The 20434-nt window shown below is 42.8% G+C and overlaps 1 protein-coding gene across 1 annotated transcript; it reads left to right on the forward strand.

Moving 5' to 3' along the window:
* The first annotated feature begins 9140 nt into the window (after positions 1 to 9140).
* On the forward strand, positions 9141 to 13907 carry LOC139709457 (uncharacterized). Its single transcript, XM_071621423.1, has 2 exons — positions 9141 to 11096; positions 11178 to 13907. The coding sequence occupies exons 1-2, from the start codon at positions 9141 to 9143 to the stop codon at positions 13905 to 13907; spliced, it is 4686 nt and encodes a 1561-aa protein (XP_071477524.1).
* The last annotated feature ends 6527 nt before the right edge of the window (positions 13908 to 20434 follow it).

Genomic DNA, 20434 nt, shown 5'->3' on the forward strand with positions numbered 1-20434 from the left:
CCAAATTATCAGCCACATACCTTTATATATAGTTTATTTGATTGGTTATAATGAGATTTCAGTTTAACAAAAGAAAACTGCCAGTCCAAAGGACTTCATTGTAACGGGAGTCAGCTGCACAAACAGGCAATTCATGCACATAGATTTGTTGTAAAGATGAAGTAGTCATCCCAAAACACTCTGTGTGCCACATCACCTGCTGCATTATTTCATGAACTGACCTCTCCTATCCATTATGCAATATAGAGTCAACCTTGCCTAAGTCAAATTTGTTTGGATTGAAGAAACAGCTTCGACTTAGAGAAAATCTGACTTATGAGGGATTAAAATCAATAGAATACAGTGCAATCAGGTAACAACAACACGGTTACAACGAAATTCTGGTTGCAACGAAGTAAAAATTCAGCCGCAAAATTATCCGCTCTTTCTTCTTTATTGCTTATTTGTTCAGTTATGACGAAATTTTGATATAACGAAAGAAAATTGCCGGACCTGAGGACATCGTTATAACGGGAGTCCCTGTATAAAGAGAAGAGGACTCGAGAAGACTTCCACTTAGGTGATTATTTGACTTATGCAAGGTTGACTTAAGCAGGGTTGACTGTAGAGTCAAACATTCTCTCAGTGGATGTAGAGTACATGCATGGAATCAACCTTGCATGAATTGGGCACACACACTTGAAACTTAATATTGCACAAGAAGGCTGAAATTACTGAATTTGACTCAAGCATAAAATCAAGATTTTAGAAGCTACATGTATCTCTTTAGCTAAGTGCTTGGTCAAACTAGTAGAATGGAAGCTTGTCAGCCTTGCCAGCAGATGCTCCCGAGCAAAACGAAGTGCTTATCAAATCCTAGTACCCCTACATGTATTTGACAATAGAAAAAGTTCAATTCATTCAATGCAAAACAATGTATGAAATAGATATGCCCTCAAGTGTTCATTGGCAAGTCATTTGGGTCACTGTCCCGGTGCATGCAAGTTCATTTTTGTTGGAACATAAATTCTCTAACTGCTAAATATCAGGCAAGCTTACGCCATACAATTGTACGTCGCTTAAAAAAAGTGAAGTGCCTTGTTAAGTGTCGCTCTAAAAAACAAATGAAGTGCCTAGCCAACTGAAAAAAATACAGGTACGTTGTAATTTTCTGAAATATGTGCATGATGTAATCGCGAACTGGCCTATAAATCATACAGAGAGATGAAATTACAAATCATGATGTAAATGTACCCAAAGTAGCAAATTCCTTTTTATGTTTGATTCTATGAAACGTTAATATGGTGTTCTTTAGTTATTAACAGTTTTGGCTACTCATATCATTACAAACTAAATGTACCTGATCTGAAGAAGAAATGAATACAATACAATACAATATTGGTATTTACGTTGTATATAGCGCTCTTACAATGAGTGAACATGTATCACAGCGCTTCACAAGTTCACAGAATATCCATCTTACACTTGGGAGGTAGGAGAAAAAAAATACAACAGACAAAGCGAAAAAAAAAGTACATAATGAATCAATCAGTTATTGAAAAGGAAAGTCTTCAATGATTTCTGGAACACTGACAGAGATGGTGATTCCCTGATACTTTGAGGGATCTGAGTCCATAGGCGCGGGGCAGCTGCTGAGAAAAGATCTGTCTCCTGTCCAAGTGAGAGTCCTAGGGACAGATAGCCGGGTTGGGTCTTGGCCTGACCGCATTCCTTGTCTTTCAGATTGGTGATGTGAAAGTAGTTTCAGGAGGTAAGATGGAGTACAATTCTGAAGGCATTTGTACGTAATTGACAAGATTTTGTAGATGATTCGCTTTTGCACAGGGAGCCAGTGCAATTGCTGAAGAAGAGGAGAGGCATGGTCACGCTTTTTGGCTAGAAAAACCAGCTTTGCCCTTACAAAAAATAACCATGAAATTTACGGTATTACCATGGTAAAACCTCAATTGCCATAGTAAAACCATGGTATCGATGGTATTACTACGAGTACCACAGAAAAACCATGGTGATGCATGGTGATACCACAGAAAAACCATGGTAAAACCTCAATTGCCATAGTAAAACCATGGTATCAATGGTATTGCTACGAGTACCACAGAAAAACCATGGTGATGCACGGTGATACCACAGAAAAACCATGGTAAACTATCAATACCATGACACGACCATGGTACTGATACGTATACTATAGAATAACTGTGAAGTCTATGGTATTTCCATGGTTTTACCATAGGCGACACAAAATAACCATGGTAATAGTATGTTATAATTTTTATACCATAGCACTACCATGGTATTACTACCAGTACCATGGAAAAACCATGCCATCTACTGTATTTGCCTGGTATAACTATACAGGTACAATAAAATAACTATGGTGATGCCGGGTTATGGCCATCATACCATGGCATCACCACGGTATTACCACTTGTACCATAAAATAACCATGGTATATAAGGAATTTCCCCAGTATCGCTGCACTAATTAACCATGGATATACCATGTAATAACCATCATACCATGGCACGGTTCTGGCACTACTAGGCCTACTTGTACCATAGAATAACCACGGAGATACCATATGATAACCATCATACCATGTACTACAACCACAGGGTCTTTAATCGTACCGCAGCATATATAACCATAGTCTTTTTGTCATCTTCTGTATTTCTAAGGGTACACAAAAATAGCCATGGTGATACCATGGTTCAACAACAACATATCAATTATGATATTCTTATAGCTGAAAGGGACTGTACAGTAGGTACTGGTTGAGATGAGGATTCAGATTTACAACTTATTTTTTTCTGTTAGATGATAAACCTCTCATGAAATAAAGTGTATGAAAGAGCATATACAGCTGTAATTTCAAGAAGGATTCAACGTTTTGAAGAAAATTCGTCTTGAAATGGCTGAGATTACCAACCCCCCCCCCCCAAAAAAAAAAAATCAAAATGAAATTGACAGGCCCCATCTTTCATTAGGAGCTCTTTGTTTTAATTTGTTTTTAGATATCTCAGTCATTTCTCAGCCTGTTTTCATTAAATAAACGTTTGAGTCCTCTTCTGCTCTTTATCATTTCAAAGAGTGGTTTCTAAATATCTCGCAAAATGTTACAAGCTGAAAAAATGGTCCCATTATAGCTATCCGTTTGACCCAACTTGTTCAAATAGTTGCAAACTGGAAGTAGGCCGATACTCGTTCACATTACCATGTGTGAATTACCATACAATTAAAGATGAAAATTAATACCAACTCACGCCATTCCAGCTGACACTAAATTGAATGAGCTGGCACACTCTGAAAAAAAACCCCAATCAATTCCAGCTGAATATTATGGCCTGGCTCTAAATCATTGATTATGAAGTTTTTTTTGTACCAACTGGAAAACATGTCGTTCAACTGGCAGACTCACTAGTTGACTCCACTTAGACAAGTTGACTCCAAACTAACATTTCATTCCAACTGACAGACTGAAACAAATGAAATAAACTAGGCAATTGTCTACCAATTAGAATTCATTGACATAACCTACAGATTCACCACTGGATTCCAATTGCAAGAAACGGAATAAAGTGTCATACTGAAATATCAACTACCCGATTCCTGTATAGATACAATAATTGTATTGAACTTGACTAGACACAACTGGCAGATTTACCAGTTGATTCCACTTGAAAGCGATGGAATGGACTGGTACACTGAGAAAACATAGATGACTCCAGTTTGAACAAATGGATCAAACTGTGATGAGTGAGTTACATGTGTGTAATAACAACATACCTAATAGTAGTAGCATAGTGGTACTGGTGATAATAATGATGATGATAATAATAATAATAATAATAATAATAATAATAATAATGATAATAATAATAATAATAATAATAATAATAATAGTAATAATAATAATAAGAAGGTCTTATCCAGGAGAGCCTCTCCAGTGTTGTCGCTGCTCTATACCACAGGGCCCTGCCATACTACTAACAGTTGAACTGTTCTAATGAAAATGACAGATTAAAAAAATTAGATCTATTGTGTAAACTGGAACATTAAAGCCTATTGGTTGATTCCAGTAGGAAGAAATAGACCAAAGTATGCCCTTAGACAAAGTGGGATCAACTGGACACAACAAGCAGATTTTTCAGTTGATGATCCACTTGAAAGAAATTGTGTGAAATGGCATACAACAACCAGTTGATTACAGTAGAAACAATGAGTGCACATTCGAGTTCGACACCCACAAATCATACAGCCAACAAATCAAACAACCCATGAATTTGACACCTAGCGAACAAGGCCCACATGACTGCGACACTAGGTAAATAAGGCCCACGACACTTTTACAATAAGCCCCATGATGCAATGTCGAGCTTGTGGGCCGTATGACTTGTGGGATGACCCCGACAAAATTGGACCAATTTGGTGCAGGTTGAATCGACTGGACACAACTGGCAGATTTACCAGTAAGAACTGGCAAACTAAAACATCAACTCCATGATTCCAGCAGATTCAACTTTTTTGAACCAGGCTCTTGTATACCTGTTGCAAATGACTTTACACAACTGATAGATTTATTCAACTTCAACGCAATGCAGATTTAACCTACATGCACTTTGATAAAGTTTAGGCTGTAACAGTTAGTAGAACCCAGCCGGGTAATGTATCAAACTGGCATGACTGGGGAAGTTCATACCAGTTCATCAAATCTGGCAGTTTTACCAATTGATTCCACTTTTTAAACGATTATAAACGTACCAATACATTACAGTCAAAACTATTGGACCATTATGAGTATACTTGCAACGAATGGGAAAAATCAAAATATATATCAACCGATTCTAAAGGTAAACCCCTTAAACTCTAAGGGACGTGGCAGGAGAGGGAAGGGCGGAATCCACCCTCGATGTTTCGAGTCTGCGATGGAAGAGACCCTGTCATGAGACATTTTCCTGACTTTTTTTCAAGTTCAACTTCAAATTCATTGTTGTTTTTTCCACAGCAAAATAATCTATTTGGTGAACATAAATCTCGCTTTCTTCAATGAAAGTAGAATGCATGTAATTTGTACAGAGAAAGCAATAATTGAAAACCTAAAGTAGGGGTACAATGCAGTGGTTGCTGAGGTAACAAAAGTGAAATAAATGAAATATGCATTGTGTGAAAAAAGCAGGGACCCACTAAAAAGACAAAGCTTGTGAAGTACGGTCCCTTCTCCGATTGACAAAAAAAAATCGACGCAAAGATTGATTGAAAACAGCAACAAAGAAACTCTTTAAAAATCTGACTATTCTTTATCGGAGCAGATCCAGGAATTCCGTAAATGGGGTGGGGGTGGGGATGGGGGAGGGATCTGTCATGGTGCCACTTCCGCAATTAAAGGGGGCAGACACGCCCATTTTCATTTTGTTTTCTTTTTATTTATTTATTTTTATCTTATCAAAAATTAAAGAAGGGGCCCCCTGGAGCTGTCACTGCTGTAACATTAATCACTGCGATTGATTGATCTTATGCTAATTATGGTATAAAAGTGGTCAATGAGAATCTCATAAGAAAACAAAGGAAACAATAAAAAAACAAAGAAATACATTTCAAACTAAAAAAAAAATCATATACATAATAAATTGGCTTTTGGAAGTCCTTTAATGTCTGATGCATGGTCTTTAAACATGTAAAAACAGACTTACAAATGATTAAGAAATAGACTCTTAATGCTTTTAATTAGGCTAAAATAAGATGATGGGCCTAATTTGCACAAATAATTAATTGATGAATTAAGATTAGAAATTGACAATAAAAAAAATATTATAAGATATATAACACATAATTTTGTAGATTACAATGTGGTTGTAACTTGGGCCAAATTTCGCTACGATCGTAATACTAATGGTCGAGATCTTGTGGAGGGGGGGGGGGGGAGGCGAAATTCCCTCCCAAAATGCAATTTTTAGCATTTATAGCCAAATAAGCCTGGCCCGTTAAAGATAAGCAAAGTTTTGGAACTAATTCACATTGTGTGTTATCTCATACAAATTCCAATTACGACCCAAAATATTATACCGGTATGTTCATGTAATAAATGTACTACAGCCTGTATTTAGTATATGTGTGAATGTGTGTAGTGTGTGTATGTGTGTATGTGTGTGCTTGTGTGTGTGTGGGGGGGGGGTGTGGGTGAGTGCAAACACCCGGTTAGTACTAATATATCCATGGTACCAAGAACTGACTTCTTCCCATGCAGTTTAAACCTCATTAACCCAACTGGAAAATGTAACACAAGTTGATTCAAGTTGCACGAACCATGTTTTGACTTGGTTTCTGTATCGCTCATGAATATTCATGAGAGAGCATCTAACATGCAAAAGGTGAGAAAATAGATAAAAGACATAAAAACCCAAAGTATATATTCTGGGTTTAAACTTTGAAGTATGTTGGGAAATTTCTCTTTTGTTACCAACTATTTTAACTTGTGTTATAACAATGCATATTCATATTTTGATAGGACTAATATTATGCATGACATGTAGTTAGTAACCATGCCTTAAACCTTTTCAGATATCAGCCCATATATAAAGAACTGATACACTAGCAATGTATCTAGGAATAGGATGTATACTCTAGGTATACAGATAGGTAGACCTGTATAGATTAGGATGTAGGTCTTGTACAATAGTGTAGGAACAGGTGTATGTGATTCGAGGCCAGGTTATGTAGGCAACATACTAGTACGTACTGCAAGCTGTAAATACACGACCATTAATGTTATTTTTCTTTTCAAATTGTAAATACCATGGTAATACCAGGGTAATACCATGGTAATACCATGGTAAAATCACCTCAGAAATACCATGGTATTGTACCATGGTACCGGTACCATGGTATTTGGTAAGCACAGTAATACCATGGTAATATACCATGGTACATGGTAAGAGCAGTAATACCATGGTATTTTCCCATGGTAATACCATGGTAATGTACCATGGTTTTACCAGGGCAAAATTACCAGGTTTCCATGGTTCATTACCATACCATGGTATTACCATGGTAAAACCATGGTTCTTTTTTGTAAGGGTGCAGCTCAGTTTTGAGCATGTTGAAGGTGCTGGACATTACTTGAAGAAGTACCAGACAGCATGGAGTATGCGTAGTCTATTCGTGAGGCAATGAGAGCTCTCACAGCATGCTCACAAGCTTTCTGATCGAGGAAAGGCCTGATACATGCAATACACTGTATTTGAGAGATGGAAATGAAGTGAACTGCTTAGAAAAGAAACATGGTGATTCAGCTTCATGGAGCAGTTAATTTCGACACTCAGGCTTCTAACTGAACTTGATGGATGAATGACGACATTACCAACGGTCAGGGTGACATCAGATATCAAGGGATGGAGCCGTGGATTAGCAACAGCAAGGAATTCAGTTTTGTCACAGTTCAGTTATAACAGATTACCCTCCATCCACAGCTGTAGGTCCCTGACACATGTAGATAATGTGGTGAGAGCAAGTTCAATTGCTCGACTGTCCTTCGGGTCTGCAGAGGTGTAGAGTTGCACATCATCAGCATAGCTATGGTGCCGTATGCCCTCATGGTGATTGATGTCAGCCATGGGTTGAGTATATAGACTGAAAAGTTGCGGGCCTAGTACGGAACCTCGAGGAACTCCGAAAGCAAGAGACGCTGGTTCCGAAAGCTCACTTGTAACCTTCAACCTGAAGCTGCGGTCGGAGAGGTAAAAGGTGAACCAAGATTTCACACTCCCAAAGATGCCAAAGTGGCTCGTTAAGCGAGCCAGCATAATATCATGGTAAACACAGTCAAATGCGGCAGACATGTCTAAGAAGACGATGAAGGTAATGAGCTTGTTGTCCAGTGCTCTGAGGATGTCGTCTTGTACCTTCAAATTGCTCATCCCTCATACTCCTTCACGCCAACTACAAGTACTTGATATTACAGTGCACTCCCATTACAACGAACACAGTTATAACGAAATTTCGTTATAACGAAGTAAATCTTCTGGTCCCAAAATTATTACCATTAAAGTCTATGGTACAAAATTCGCTTATAACGGACATGGTTACATATCATTAGCGAAATTTCCGTTATAACGAAGTCTTTTCCGAGCGCCACAGACAAACAAAAATAAAAGAAATGTGCTCCATTATAACGAAATGCGAATTGCTTTCAAAAACACGTAGCAAAACAAGCATTTATAGCATCTCTGCATGGGTGCACGCTTCACACCACTGTGTGTTTGCTCCTTGTGTCACGCACAGTTTCTGAGGGGAACTTGCGTTTATTAATGTAATACAGTTATCCCATCACATTTCACATAGCTTTCCAGTGTATGATGAGTATTCAGCAAACAAAATATGATATATATACGTGGTTTCCTTGTTTTCGTTATAGCCGTATATTGTATTTGTTCGGTTATAATGAAATTTTGTTATAACCAAAGAAAACTGCCGGTCCCGAGCATTTCGTTATAACGGGAGTGCACTGTAGAATGCATGAACCCGGGTATGTCAATCTGAGAATTCATGGTCATCATTTACTAGGATTTGTACATTGTTAAAATACCAGTTGCTTGCTAATTGCATGTACATTGTATGTCTTTTGGCGCAAATGCAGTTACAATGCATAAAGTGTTTCTTCTCCTTCTTCTCACACACAATAACAGACACAGAAACTTTTAAATACAGCTTTCTTGTTTCTTTTACAATGAATGTGAGTGGAAAAGCAAACAGATCCACCCAGGACTACAGTTAGCCACTGTTAAATGCAAGTCTTATTCTTTGGCATGGCAAATCTTAAAACTCGCAAAATAAAATTCAAATAAGTTATCTAGCCAACAAAAGTGCTGTTCTACCAGTAATTTAGTGTCCACATTACTATCCACTCACTGATTTGATAACTGAAAGCCTCCGTTGAGTTGTGGCTTTAATCACCTTATGTTTTACTATACGTGCATCATAGAGGATTACATTACTCATCAGTGCATCTGCCCTTCTCTTTCAACCTGCAGATACCGTGTTCATTGTTGGCTATAGCACCTGAAGGTACGCAGCTCTTAAACAAAGAGACAGAGTTCTTATTTATGAACACGGTATTGTGAACTTAATTCGATCAACTCGCCAACATGCCTGCGGTTAGCTGCCCCATACCCAACTGTGACTACACCACACCAGACCTTGACGCCGCCATCGTAGCTGCCCTCCTCACCGCCCACACTGCCATTCACACCTCTGGACAAGTTGCCAAGGTAGAGAAGGTTAAGAGGCCAACGGTTGCTGCTGCTGGTACCAGCGAGGAATGGAACTACTTCACGTCAAGGTGGTCCGACTATGTGGATGCCACCAAGATCACAGGGAAAGACAGGGTCGTACAGCTCCTTGAATGTTGCGATGAACCCCTCCGGAAGGACCTCACAAGAGCCGCTGGTGGCAGCCTCACCAACAAAACTGAGGACGAGGTGCTGGCAGCCATCAAGAAGCTTGCGGTTCGTGAGGAGAACACCATGGTTGCCCGTGTAACGCTCCACAACATGCGTCAAGATAGAGACGAGACAGTTCGCAGCTTCGGAGCTCGCCTACGAGGTCAGGCAGACATTTGCAAATTCATCATAGCCTGCCCCTCCTGTGGTGCAGATGTTAATTACACTGACACAATTATGCGGGATGTGCTAACCAGGGGAATCGCCGACTCTGAAATCCAACTCGATCTCCTAGGCGACAAAAAACAAGATATGGGCCTAGAAGAAGTCTTCCAGTTCATTGAAGCGAAAGAGGCCGGTAAACGCTCTGCCTCCTCACTCCTTGACTCGCACACGGTGGAAGCAGCCAGCAGTTCCTATAGGAAAGCAAAGCAGGCACATCCCAAGGAACGGCAAGAACTATGCGCCTACTGCGGAAAGAAGGGGCACGGACGGAGCGCTCCCACTCGAGTCCGCAAGTCGCAGTGCCCAGCATACGGACATAAATGCGGACACTGCGACAAGTTTCATCATGTCGAGGATGTCTGCCGCAGCAAAGGCAAGCCAAAGGTCCCACAGTCGCCCTCATTGGGCGAGCAGGAAGGGGCCATCTTTGACGCCCTGTGCACCATTCGCGATGTTGGACACCCACCTGGCCTCCCCATTGACCACCATGTATATGACGACATTTCCAAAGCATGGCACAGGAAGAGATCGAAACCTCAACCTTACCTCAACGTGACCGTGCAGGCTGTCCCAGGGGACTACCAAGCTCTCGGATTTAACCTCTCATCCCCCTCGCAAACCAGTGCCATCCCAGCCATGGCAGACACTGGGTGCCAGAGCTGCCTCGCCGGTCTGAAGGTCCTCCACCGCCTCGGGCTACGCCAGCAAGATCTCATTCCAGTTACCATGGAGATGCACACTGCAACTAATGGTGGCATTACGATCCTTGGTGCTGTTCCTCTACGCCTATCGGGCAGGAATCCCCTTGGCCACGTCGTCGAGTCTCGGCAACTGACTTACATCACAGACAATTCTGACAAGCTCTTCCTCATCAAAGAGGCCTGCATCGATTTGGGGATCATCCCTGACAGCTTCCCCACTCTTGGCATGGCACCAGGTGCACCCCAATTGGACAAGGCCGCCACCCTTAAGGAGGCCCCCGAACGGATCGCCTGTACCTGCCCTCGACGCCAACTGCCCCCACCGCCTCCTACCGAACTGCCATTCCCTGCAACTGAGGCAAACCGGGTGAAGCTCCAACAATATCTCCTTGACTATTACCAGTCCAGCACATTCAACACGTGCGAGCATCAACCCCTGCCGCTCATGGACAGCCCCCCTATGAAATTGATGGTGGACCCAGATGCGGAGCCAGTCGCCCATCACACGCCTGTGCCAGTCCCGCTCCATTGGCGGGATGCCGTCAAGGCTGGCTTAGATCACGATGTACAGTTGGGTGTACTGGAACCCGTCCCCATTGGAGAGCCCGTTACCTGGTGCCACAGGATGGTGGTGTGTGCTAAGAAGGATGGTAAACCACGTCGAACAGTTGACCTCCAGGCTCTCAACGCACACGCTACTCGTGAAACACATCACACACCATCGCCCTTCATCCAGGCATGATCCGTTCCTCATGGCAAGAAAAAGACCGTACTTGATGCATGGAACGGTTATCACAGTGTCCCCTTATGTCCCGAGGACCGACACCTCACCACCTTCATTACTCCGTGGGGCAGGTACCGCTACAAGACAGCCCCTCAAGGGTATATTGCCTCTGGAGACGGATACACCAGGCGGTATGATGAGATTGTCTCCAGCATCCACAACAGGACGAAATGTGTCGACGACGTCCTCCTGTGGGCTGACACGCTGCGGGACAGTTTCTTCCAGGCTGTCGAATGGCTGGATATCTGCGGCCGCAATGGGATCACCCTCAATCCCAAGAAGTTCACATTTGGTGCAGATGTCGTGGAATTCGCTGGATTTGAGATTACTCCAGACAGTGTTCGCCCATGCCAGAAGTACTTACAGGCAATCCTTGACTTCCCTACGCCTACTGACATCACGGACGTGCGCTCCTGGTTTGGTCTTGTCAATCAAGTGTCCTATGCCTTCAGTATGGCTGAGAAGATGCTACCATTCCGTGAACTGTTGAAGCCTAAAACACCCTTCGTGTGGACTGCAGCCCTCCAGAGAGCATTCGACGAGTCCAAAGCTGCTATTGCCAGTGAGATTGAAGAAGGTGTGCGCATTTTTGACCCAAGCAAACCCACCTGTCTTGCCACGGATTGGTCCAAGGATGGCATTGGCTTCTGGCTCCTGCAAAAACACTGCAGCTGCAACGACGTTGAACCCTTCTGCTGCAATTCGGGCTGGAAGATCACCCTCGTCGGCAGCACGTTCACTCATGCCGCTGAGACACGCTATGCTCCAGTGGAAGGCGAAGCCCTTGCTGTCGCTGACGCCCTGGACAAGGCGAGATATTTTGTCTTGGGCTGTGAGGACCTCATCATAGCGGTTGATCATAAACCCCTCCTCAAGATCTTCGCAGACCGTGCCCTTCAGGACATCCCCAATCCCCGCCTGAGGAATTTGAAGGAGAAAACCCTGCGCTACAGGTTCCGCATGGTTCATATTCCCGGCGTCAGGCACCGTGCCACAGACTGTCTTTCTCGCCACCCAACTGGTGAACCTGAAAAACTGCACCTGCCTGACGACATTGCCACGATCGCATTGACCCCCGCCACGTTCCTGCATTCCGCAACCCTCATGACGGGTCTCCGCACCATGACCCCCCACGACAACTCTGTCGAGGTTTGCATGCTCTCCTCTGTCACATGTGCCCTGGAATCACTCCACTTGAAATCAGTCACGTGGGACAGGGTCCGTACTGCCACAGCCAGTGATGACAACATGCAGGCGCTCCTCAATGCTATCGAAGCTGGCATGCCGGAATTTCGTCATGAGCTCCCCACAACTATCCGGGAATACTTCCCTTTCCGTGATGCACTTTCTGCAGTTGATGGTATCATCCTCTACAAGGATCGCATTGTCATTCCACCATCTCTCCGGGAGGAAGTCCTGGCTCATCTGCATGCTGCACACCAAGGTGTCACCTCCATGACTGCCAGAGCGGAGTCCTCCGTCTTTTGGCCTGGGATCACTCCAGCCATCGCGGCCCTCCGTGCACAGTGTCACCAATGCAACAGGATTGCACCCTCCAACCCGAGCGCACCACCAACTCCTCTGCTGTCTCCGGCCTACCCCTTCCAATGTGTCTGCGCAGACTACTTTCACTACAAAGGCTGCAACTACTTGGTCATTGTAGACCGCTACTCCAATTGGCCAATCGTTGAGCGATCCACTCAGGGAGCACCTGGACTCATTTCTTGCCTGCGACGGACATTCGCCACCTTTGGGATTCCAGACGAATTAGCATCAGATGGTGGACCTGAATTCACGGCAGTTACCACGCGCTGCTTCCTCAAGGACTGGGGTGTTCATCACAGACTTTCTTCTGTCGCATATCCACATAGCAACTGTCGGGCTGAGGTAGCCGTCAAATCTGTGAAGCGCCTTATCATGTCCAACACCAGCCCTACAGGTGCCCTGGACACTGACGCCTTCCAACGTGCCATGCTACAGTACCGAAACACGCCCGATAGGGACACCAAGTTGTCTCCGGCTATGTGTGTCTTTGGCCATGCCATCCAAGACTTCATCCCTGTTGCTCCTGGCAAATACTTACCGCACCAGGCATGGCGTGAAACCCTGGTAGCTCGGGAAGAGGCACTTCGCACCCGCCACATGAGAGATGCGGAACGTTGGGCTGAGCATACCAAACGACACCTCCCCCTTGCTGTTGGAGACCATGTCCGGATTCAGAATCAGACAGGACCACATCCACTTAAGTGGGACAGGACCGGGACTGTAGTTGAGGTCCGACAGTATGACCAATACGTCATTCGGGTTGACGGTTCTGGGAGGGTCACCCTCCGTAACAGGAAATTCCTTCGGAAGTATGTCCCTGTTCAACAGCGCCCACCCCCACTGACTATGGAGGTCGACATCTCTGCTCCTCACCGGCCAGCACCCATACCCCTCTCCAACCCTGCGAGATGCGTACCACCCTCACCACACCCAACCGGCGCTGCTGATGTTCCCCACTGCAACCCTGAACCAGTTCCCAGTGATCCTCCACTTCAGATGACAACCAGTGATGCTTCTCCTAGACGGCGTCATCTCCATACGGCCATCCCCCCTACTGCTGACTGCCCAGGGACGCCACGCGAGACACCTCCCACACCTCCTGACCCGCTTCCAGCTCCTGCACTCGTCGCTTCCCCCTCGCCTGGCACCCCTGCTGCACCCCGACGCTCTGCCCGTCGCACCAGACAGCCTGCTTGGCACGCGGATTACTCCATGTGATTTCAGCCATGCAGTTCCCTTGAAATTGTTGTTGTGTTCCTGTGTTATAGTTGTGCTTACCAGCAGTTTTGGATTCTGAACATTGTTCTAACTTTGGTTTGTTTTCGCGTTCCTACGTTCAGTGTTGTTATTATGGATTTCACTCTTTTGCCTACGGAACTTTATGGACCTACATTTGTATTCCCAGCGTTATTATTACCACACCGCGGTATTACTGGATCAGTCTTTGTCACGTTTTGGACTCTTGACATTTTCTTCACGCCAAAGACTTGGGGGGAGATAGAGGATTACATTACTCATCAGTGCATCTGCCCTTCTCTTTCAACCTGCAGATACCGTGTTCATTGTTGGCTATAGCACCTGAAGGTACGCAGCTCTTAAACAAAGAGACAGAGTTCTTATTTACATCATTTCATTCCTTAGCTCAGAACAAATCTGGGGTACATTCAAAACACTCCTCAACATCTGTGAATAGAGATTTGTCCAGACAAACTTCATCTTTTTGCAAGGACTCATCAAACCCATCCATCCTGACTGGACTACCACCGTCCGAAAACAAGTCTGGAGTGCCACAGACTGATGGACTATCAAACATTCTCTCACGTGCATCGATCTTCCTCTCGCGGGGAGTGCTGGACATTTTCCAGGCTCTTGTTTTCTGCAGACACACCTCCCTGAGTGGAATTGACCTCTTCTTACAAGTCAGTTTGGATAATCTGCTTCGAAGAACAGGTGAGTTGCAAAATGAGGTTTCACCTGACAAAACCTGGGAGAACAAATTTGGGGTTCCTTCAAATGAACAATCGCCATCTTTCAGCATATTTTCTTTATTTTGCATGTGACAATTTCTTTTGAAAGATTCCATTTGGCATTGTCCTGTTATGGATGGTTGCACACTAGACTGGACTTTTAGGCAATGCTCTTGGGAGGTGTTGGCTCGGCAAGTTCTTGGACTGTCGCTAAGTTGGTCTTTGATAGGTTTTGTTTTCCCCAGGATGCCAGCTCCTGATACAGGAATTTTGACTTGACCAGAGGCTGAGAAGTGTCTTGGTAAAGGTGATGAGGCAACAGGGGATTGTGACTGTGAAAATAGTACTGGACTCTGGCTGCAACCTGGAAAACCATATGAGTTGAAATCATCCTCACGATCACCTCTTTCATCAGTGTAATCATTCACTTCACCAGGAGAGCACAGAGTTGGTTCCTTGGTACTTTGTGCAAGATAAGGCATTTCTCCACCTGTCCTTTCTACCCCGTCTCTTCTCTCTGAAGCATTGCTTGCTGTTCCTGCAGCACTAGGATCTGTGATGGGTGACATAAGTCTGTCTTTTTCTGCTGCGTGGACTTCCTTATCAGTTACTATTAGATCTGAACAGCTCCTAATGTCACATAATAAAGGATAGTCCTTGCATTTTGAAGAATGTTCACACGTGTTCACAGTGCTGCATTCCCTTTCTTGAAGACTGAATTCTCCTCTAGTTCTGTCATGTGATGCAAGCAACTGATGTTCTGACATAACACGAACTCTGGCAGTGATATCTTTTCTTGAGTCCTTCCTAGACAGACTTTTGGAATTTTCCACACAATCTCCATTAACTGTCCCTTGACAAGACTCACTTTCAGATAAATTTTGTCTGTGACATTTCATTGCAACACACTCCTTGCACTTTTTAGCCTGCCTTTCTACACTTGCATCACTTCGTTTACATAGACTAGCATCTTTTAGTGATTCAGGGTCAAATTTCTTTGTGAGAGCATATTCTTCTTCAACATCTTGCAAGAACTGGTCTAAATCTTCTGAGAAGGGTAGATCCTCAGGGAAATCATACTTGGACCAATTTGCCACAGATACTTCTTCGGCAGGATTGTTCGACATGCTTTTAGAGTTATCACTTTGCATGAGGAAACATTTTGACGTTTCCTCTATGTGCTCACAGAAGGACCATCGATCCAAACTGCTCTCCTCAAGCCAGTAGTTGGTGTCATACTCAAAGGAGCCATCAAGAGCATTAGCAGGAACTGCATCAGACCTATGACCATGAGTAGCACTACAATGTACTGTAGCATTCACACATTTTGGAACGTCTCTGGTTGATGCTCTGGGAGTGCCATGAAGCAAATCTTTGTCTTCAGAGAAAGTCCTACTGACATCTCTTACCCTTTCTGCTGCACATGATGGAATGTTTTCTATATTTTGTGAGTTAACTTTCATTCCTTCATCATGGTTGTATACTGGAGCTTTCACACTTCCCTTATCCCATGCTTTGCTGCCTGCAGATTTGATGTCCTTTCTTGACTGTCGAGCCACCACTACACTTGGCATCACAATATGATTACCTGAATCGCTTTCCAACTTGCAATCACTTTCTGAAATGGTGGTAATATTTGTATGCTGTTGACTTGAATCTCTCCTGCTCCCTAAAAGTGACACTCCATCGCAGCTGAGTCGCAAACTTGGCACGCTTAGACTGATGGAAAGACCAGCAATGGAAGACTCCTCGTGTGACATGCCACTGTGGCTTCTCACACTCTGCTGAGATGTGAGCACAGAAGCATCATCCACAGAGCTTTGTCTATCTATCTGCTCTTCTTGCATGATGATAGCATCCCCAACAAGTTTGTCACTGTCACTAGATGTGTGATAGAGTTGCAGGGGACAAGCATCATCACCCTCACATATACCCGTGGCTTTTTCACCCATGACACCAACTGGGCTGACTGCCTTGGTAAGGGAAAGTGCAAATCTCTGCATCACTGTTGGGATATTCCATTTGCAAGAGGGAGGAAATATTTGAAGTGCAACTAAGTTCTCGTCAATGGCGCCCACGTCTGCGAGAGACATATGAGTTGTCACTGAGGCTTTCGTCCTGAGTGTTGGCAGAAGACATGATGATTTGAATCCGAAGTAAAAGGGCAATCCTGTCAAAGTAGCATGCACAGTTCCTTGCAGGAGATCAGTCATATTTTCTCTTGATAGATGGTGCTCTTCAATGTGCTTCAAGTACCTGAATGAAAACAACAATTACATTTGGGATTTTTTTTTGTCCTTTGATGATTGATGAGGAAATAGTAATGCTTGAAGCAATCTCCTTCATAACCAGGAAACTGGTGTACTTAACATCATTCAGTGTCTCTTGGTTCAAAGCTCTGTGCCAATGAAAAAAAGCACTATATACATAATTCAACTATGATTTACAGTATTAGCAGTTAAAGTGCATCATAGGGTCTGATAACATCAGCCAAAAAAGGGTCTTTAAGTGTGAGTTGTGTAATAAACACACAACAAAGTTGAATACAGTGCACTCCAGTAATAATGCGAACAGTAGTAACAAAATGTTTGTTTGTTCTGCAAACTAGCAAAATTGTAATTATTGTTGCCAATTTGCCTGATATTATTTTGATTTTGAAAGAACAATCCCATGCTCTGATTTCAAGACAATGCCTGTGTACACTGATCACCGTGACCTACTGATGCATTGATTAACATCCGACGATAGTGAAGTCATTTTGTATGAATCAGCTCGAACATTACCACATTCTACCCCGTTGACCAGGGTTGACTTACACATGTTTAACAAGAACATGTCTGGATTTTCAGAAAGTATTTCCTCTGGACAAAGAATCTACATGTATTTCTTTGAAATGACTCATCAGTATAACTGTACAATTTATGCAACATTAACCAGCTCTAGGACTTTGATTTGATATTTTTCTCCAGTTTTACCTTGACAGACTGGTAGCATCTATCCCGAAGACAGCATCCAAACAGGAGCCAAAGACTGTAATCTCTCTACACACAATACGATCCACGACACTCAGTCCCAGTCTGTAGCGGTGAGTTGTTTCATGATCTGTGTACACTTTGCCACATCTTGCACACTGTAATCTGGACAAATATACAGTTTGGTGGTATATTGGTAGAGTGATATTTGTATTTCACATTCATTATATACATGAAATTACATTTAGTGTATATGTATGCACACTAGGAGCCTGCACAAGCATCATTCTTTTGAATCTTATTGCTGCTTTTGTTTCACAGCTACTCACTTAGGAGTACATGTATAATAAATAATAAATAGTTGTGACTTTGTTGAATCCAATGTACACATATTGGCACCAACATACCGCATAGTATTTTATGACAGCACACAGATGTCATTAAGATCTGCATCAAATCTATGCACAGTCAATGTTTTTCCTTTTGATAGTACATAAATGTATGATGAATTGAAAGAACAGTGTATGTTGCACTTCAACTGTTTACATTCAGTATTCTTCTTATCCAACATAACACAGTTATTGGAAACTTACTTCTCTGGCTCGCTAATCTTTACAAGCTTGGTGTAACAGGCAGTGCATGCTTGGTAAGTAACATCACCAGGGTTGACACAGGCAACTGTGGCAAGTACAAGATGTCTCCCAGCTGCCATACTGCTTCTTCAAGTCCCAAGTGTCCTCTTGTGAGCTCCACAGTTTCATCAATTTCTGAAATGATATAAATGAAATAGAAAATGAAACAAGGCACATTGGTATTGTAGTAGAAAACTTTGCATACATCCTTTACTGTAAAAGTGGAAATTGTGGTGTTGAAATTTTCGCGTATTGCGCGCAACCAGACATTACCGCGAAAAATAAAAGCATGCAAATATTTTTCCTTGCCAAATGTACGTTTCAGTAGTTGATGTATTGATTCTGCAGGATTAAAGACATTCAAAACTCTTCTTTCCCGGCTGAGCACGAAAAATTAGTCACATGAAATATATCCACTTACTGTACTTACTGTACTTAGTACTCTAAGTACCTTGACAATGATGCACTGGTCGTGGTCTTGACAAATGGATTTTGACTGTCTGACTTTAATATGGTATACATTTCCAGGTAAAACTAGATGAAGACCTGAATAGAATGTAGATACTTATTACCGGTAAATTACAACTTGAGCATCAATCACTCAGAACCCAGAAGGGAGCTGTGAGGTTCCTCCTTCTAATTCTATGGCTGGCTGCAAGTGACTTTGCATGGGGCAGGTTTGAATGCTTTTGATAGTCCATGTAGTAGAGCAAGGATATTACAACTGATTGACAAATTGCCCTTCATACCATCCATGTTTCATCAGTACAGCATTTGAGTAACACAACAGCCATGACAAGATTAAAAAAACTTAAATGGACAAACACTGGCCCACTGGCACTGCACATATTACTATCAAATCAGGTGGGTATGCCCATAAATATCATGATTTTTATCATGGCTATCACTGCCACTGGTAGTAATACACTGAATAGAATTCTGATAAGGACACTAATAGAGAATCAGTATTCAGTGTTTATCTACAGTACAGTACATCCACAAAGGGCAATTTGTTGGTCAGTTGCAATAAGAATGACTCAATCAATGCAAGAATCATTAATTTGAATGATGGAAAGTTTCTTCATCCACTCTCTCACTAAGGCTCTGCCATATAATCTAAAAAAAGAATTTTGAAGGATTTAAATACGAATCAAATGGGAATAGGGGATCATGTCATGACTGAGCTTGACTGTGGCCATTACTATGGAATATTGCAGGATTTGATTCACAGGCTATTCTGGTAAAGTACTCATTAGTCTAACTGCGACCAGCCCCAACGCGAAGCGTAACTGTGTACAAGGAGTGTCCCAGGATTATCATTAGTCTCACTCTTATGGGTGCCCAACTGCGACCAGCCCCAACGTGCAGAGCGGCGGGTCTCCGGGGCTACATGTAGGGTGCCCATATAGAAGATGGTTTATTAAATTGCAGACTCAGGAAATACATGTATGACTGCTCATGTTGACATGGTCAGACGATGACAAATGCAACTTTGTTTGAACTGTGAGTGGTGAAGGCCATGCCCATGTCATGGCACACACGTCTGAATCTGACGTCAAATTTAATAATAAAGCAAGATTCAGAAGAAAAATCCGTCTGCCCGGAGGAGTTTGTCTTTTTTTTAAAATCATTTTTTGGTAATCATGTAGAAATGCACACCTACCGTTCGCTTCGCCGTTTGTCAATCAAATTTTGTGCAGCTCTTGGAGATGCTAAATTCAACCATATCAGAGAGTTTTCATAGAATTAGAAAGCCGAAAAGGGAAGAAAAATGAGAAATCGGAGTTGAAAAGTACGTCGGTCGCGATCATAGTTCCGACGTAGTAAGCAGTGCATCGATTTCACAGAGAACGATGTCAACGATTATAATCGATTCTGGTAGTCTCTAATTAGCCGCTTACTAACAATATTAACACGACTTGTGCAATACGTGTGGGCCCTAGATCTATTTTCATTTTCGTATTTTTTCTCATTCTTTTCATTGCCACTATCATGATTATCACTACTTAAATTATTGATACAGATTATTCATACCAGGATTTAGACGTCCTTCCTTTAGAAATTGTGGCAAGTATTAATTTTATCATGACAAAAGTTAATGATTTAATTTGAATAATGTTGAAGGGAAAAGAATGAGGTTGAAGGAAAAGTGGAAGAAAAGAGTAAGGCTATTA

Source organism: Diadema antillarum, unplaced genomic scaffold (assembly GCF_040938485.1).
Source record: "Diadema antillarum isolate AM-2024a unplaced genomic scaffold, OU_Dant_1.0 seq00001437_RagTag, whole genome shotgun sequence".
Taxonomy (NCBI): Eukaryota; Metazoa; Echinodermata; class Echinoidea; order Diadematoida; family Diadematidae; genus Diadema; species Diadema antillarum.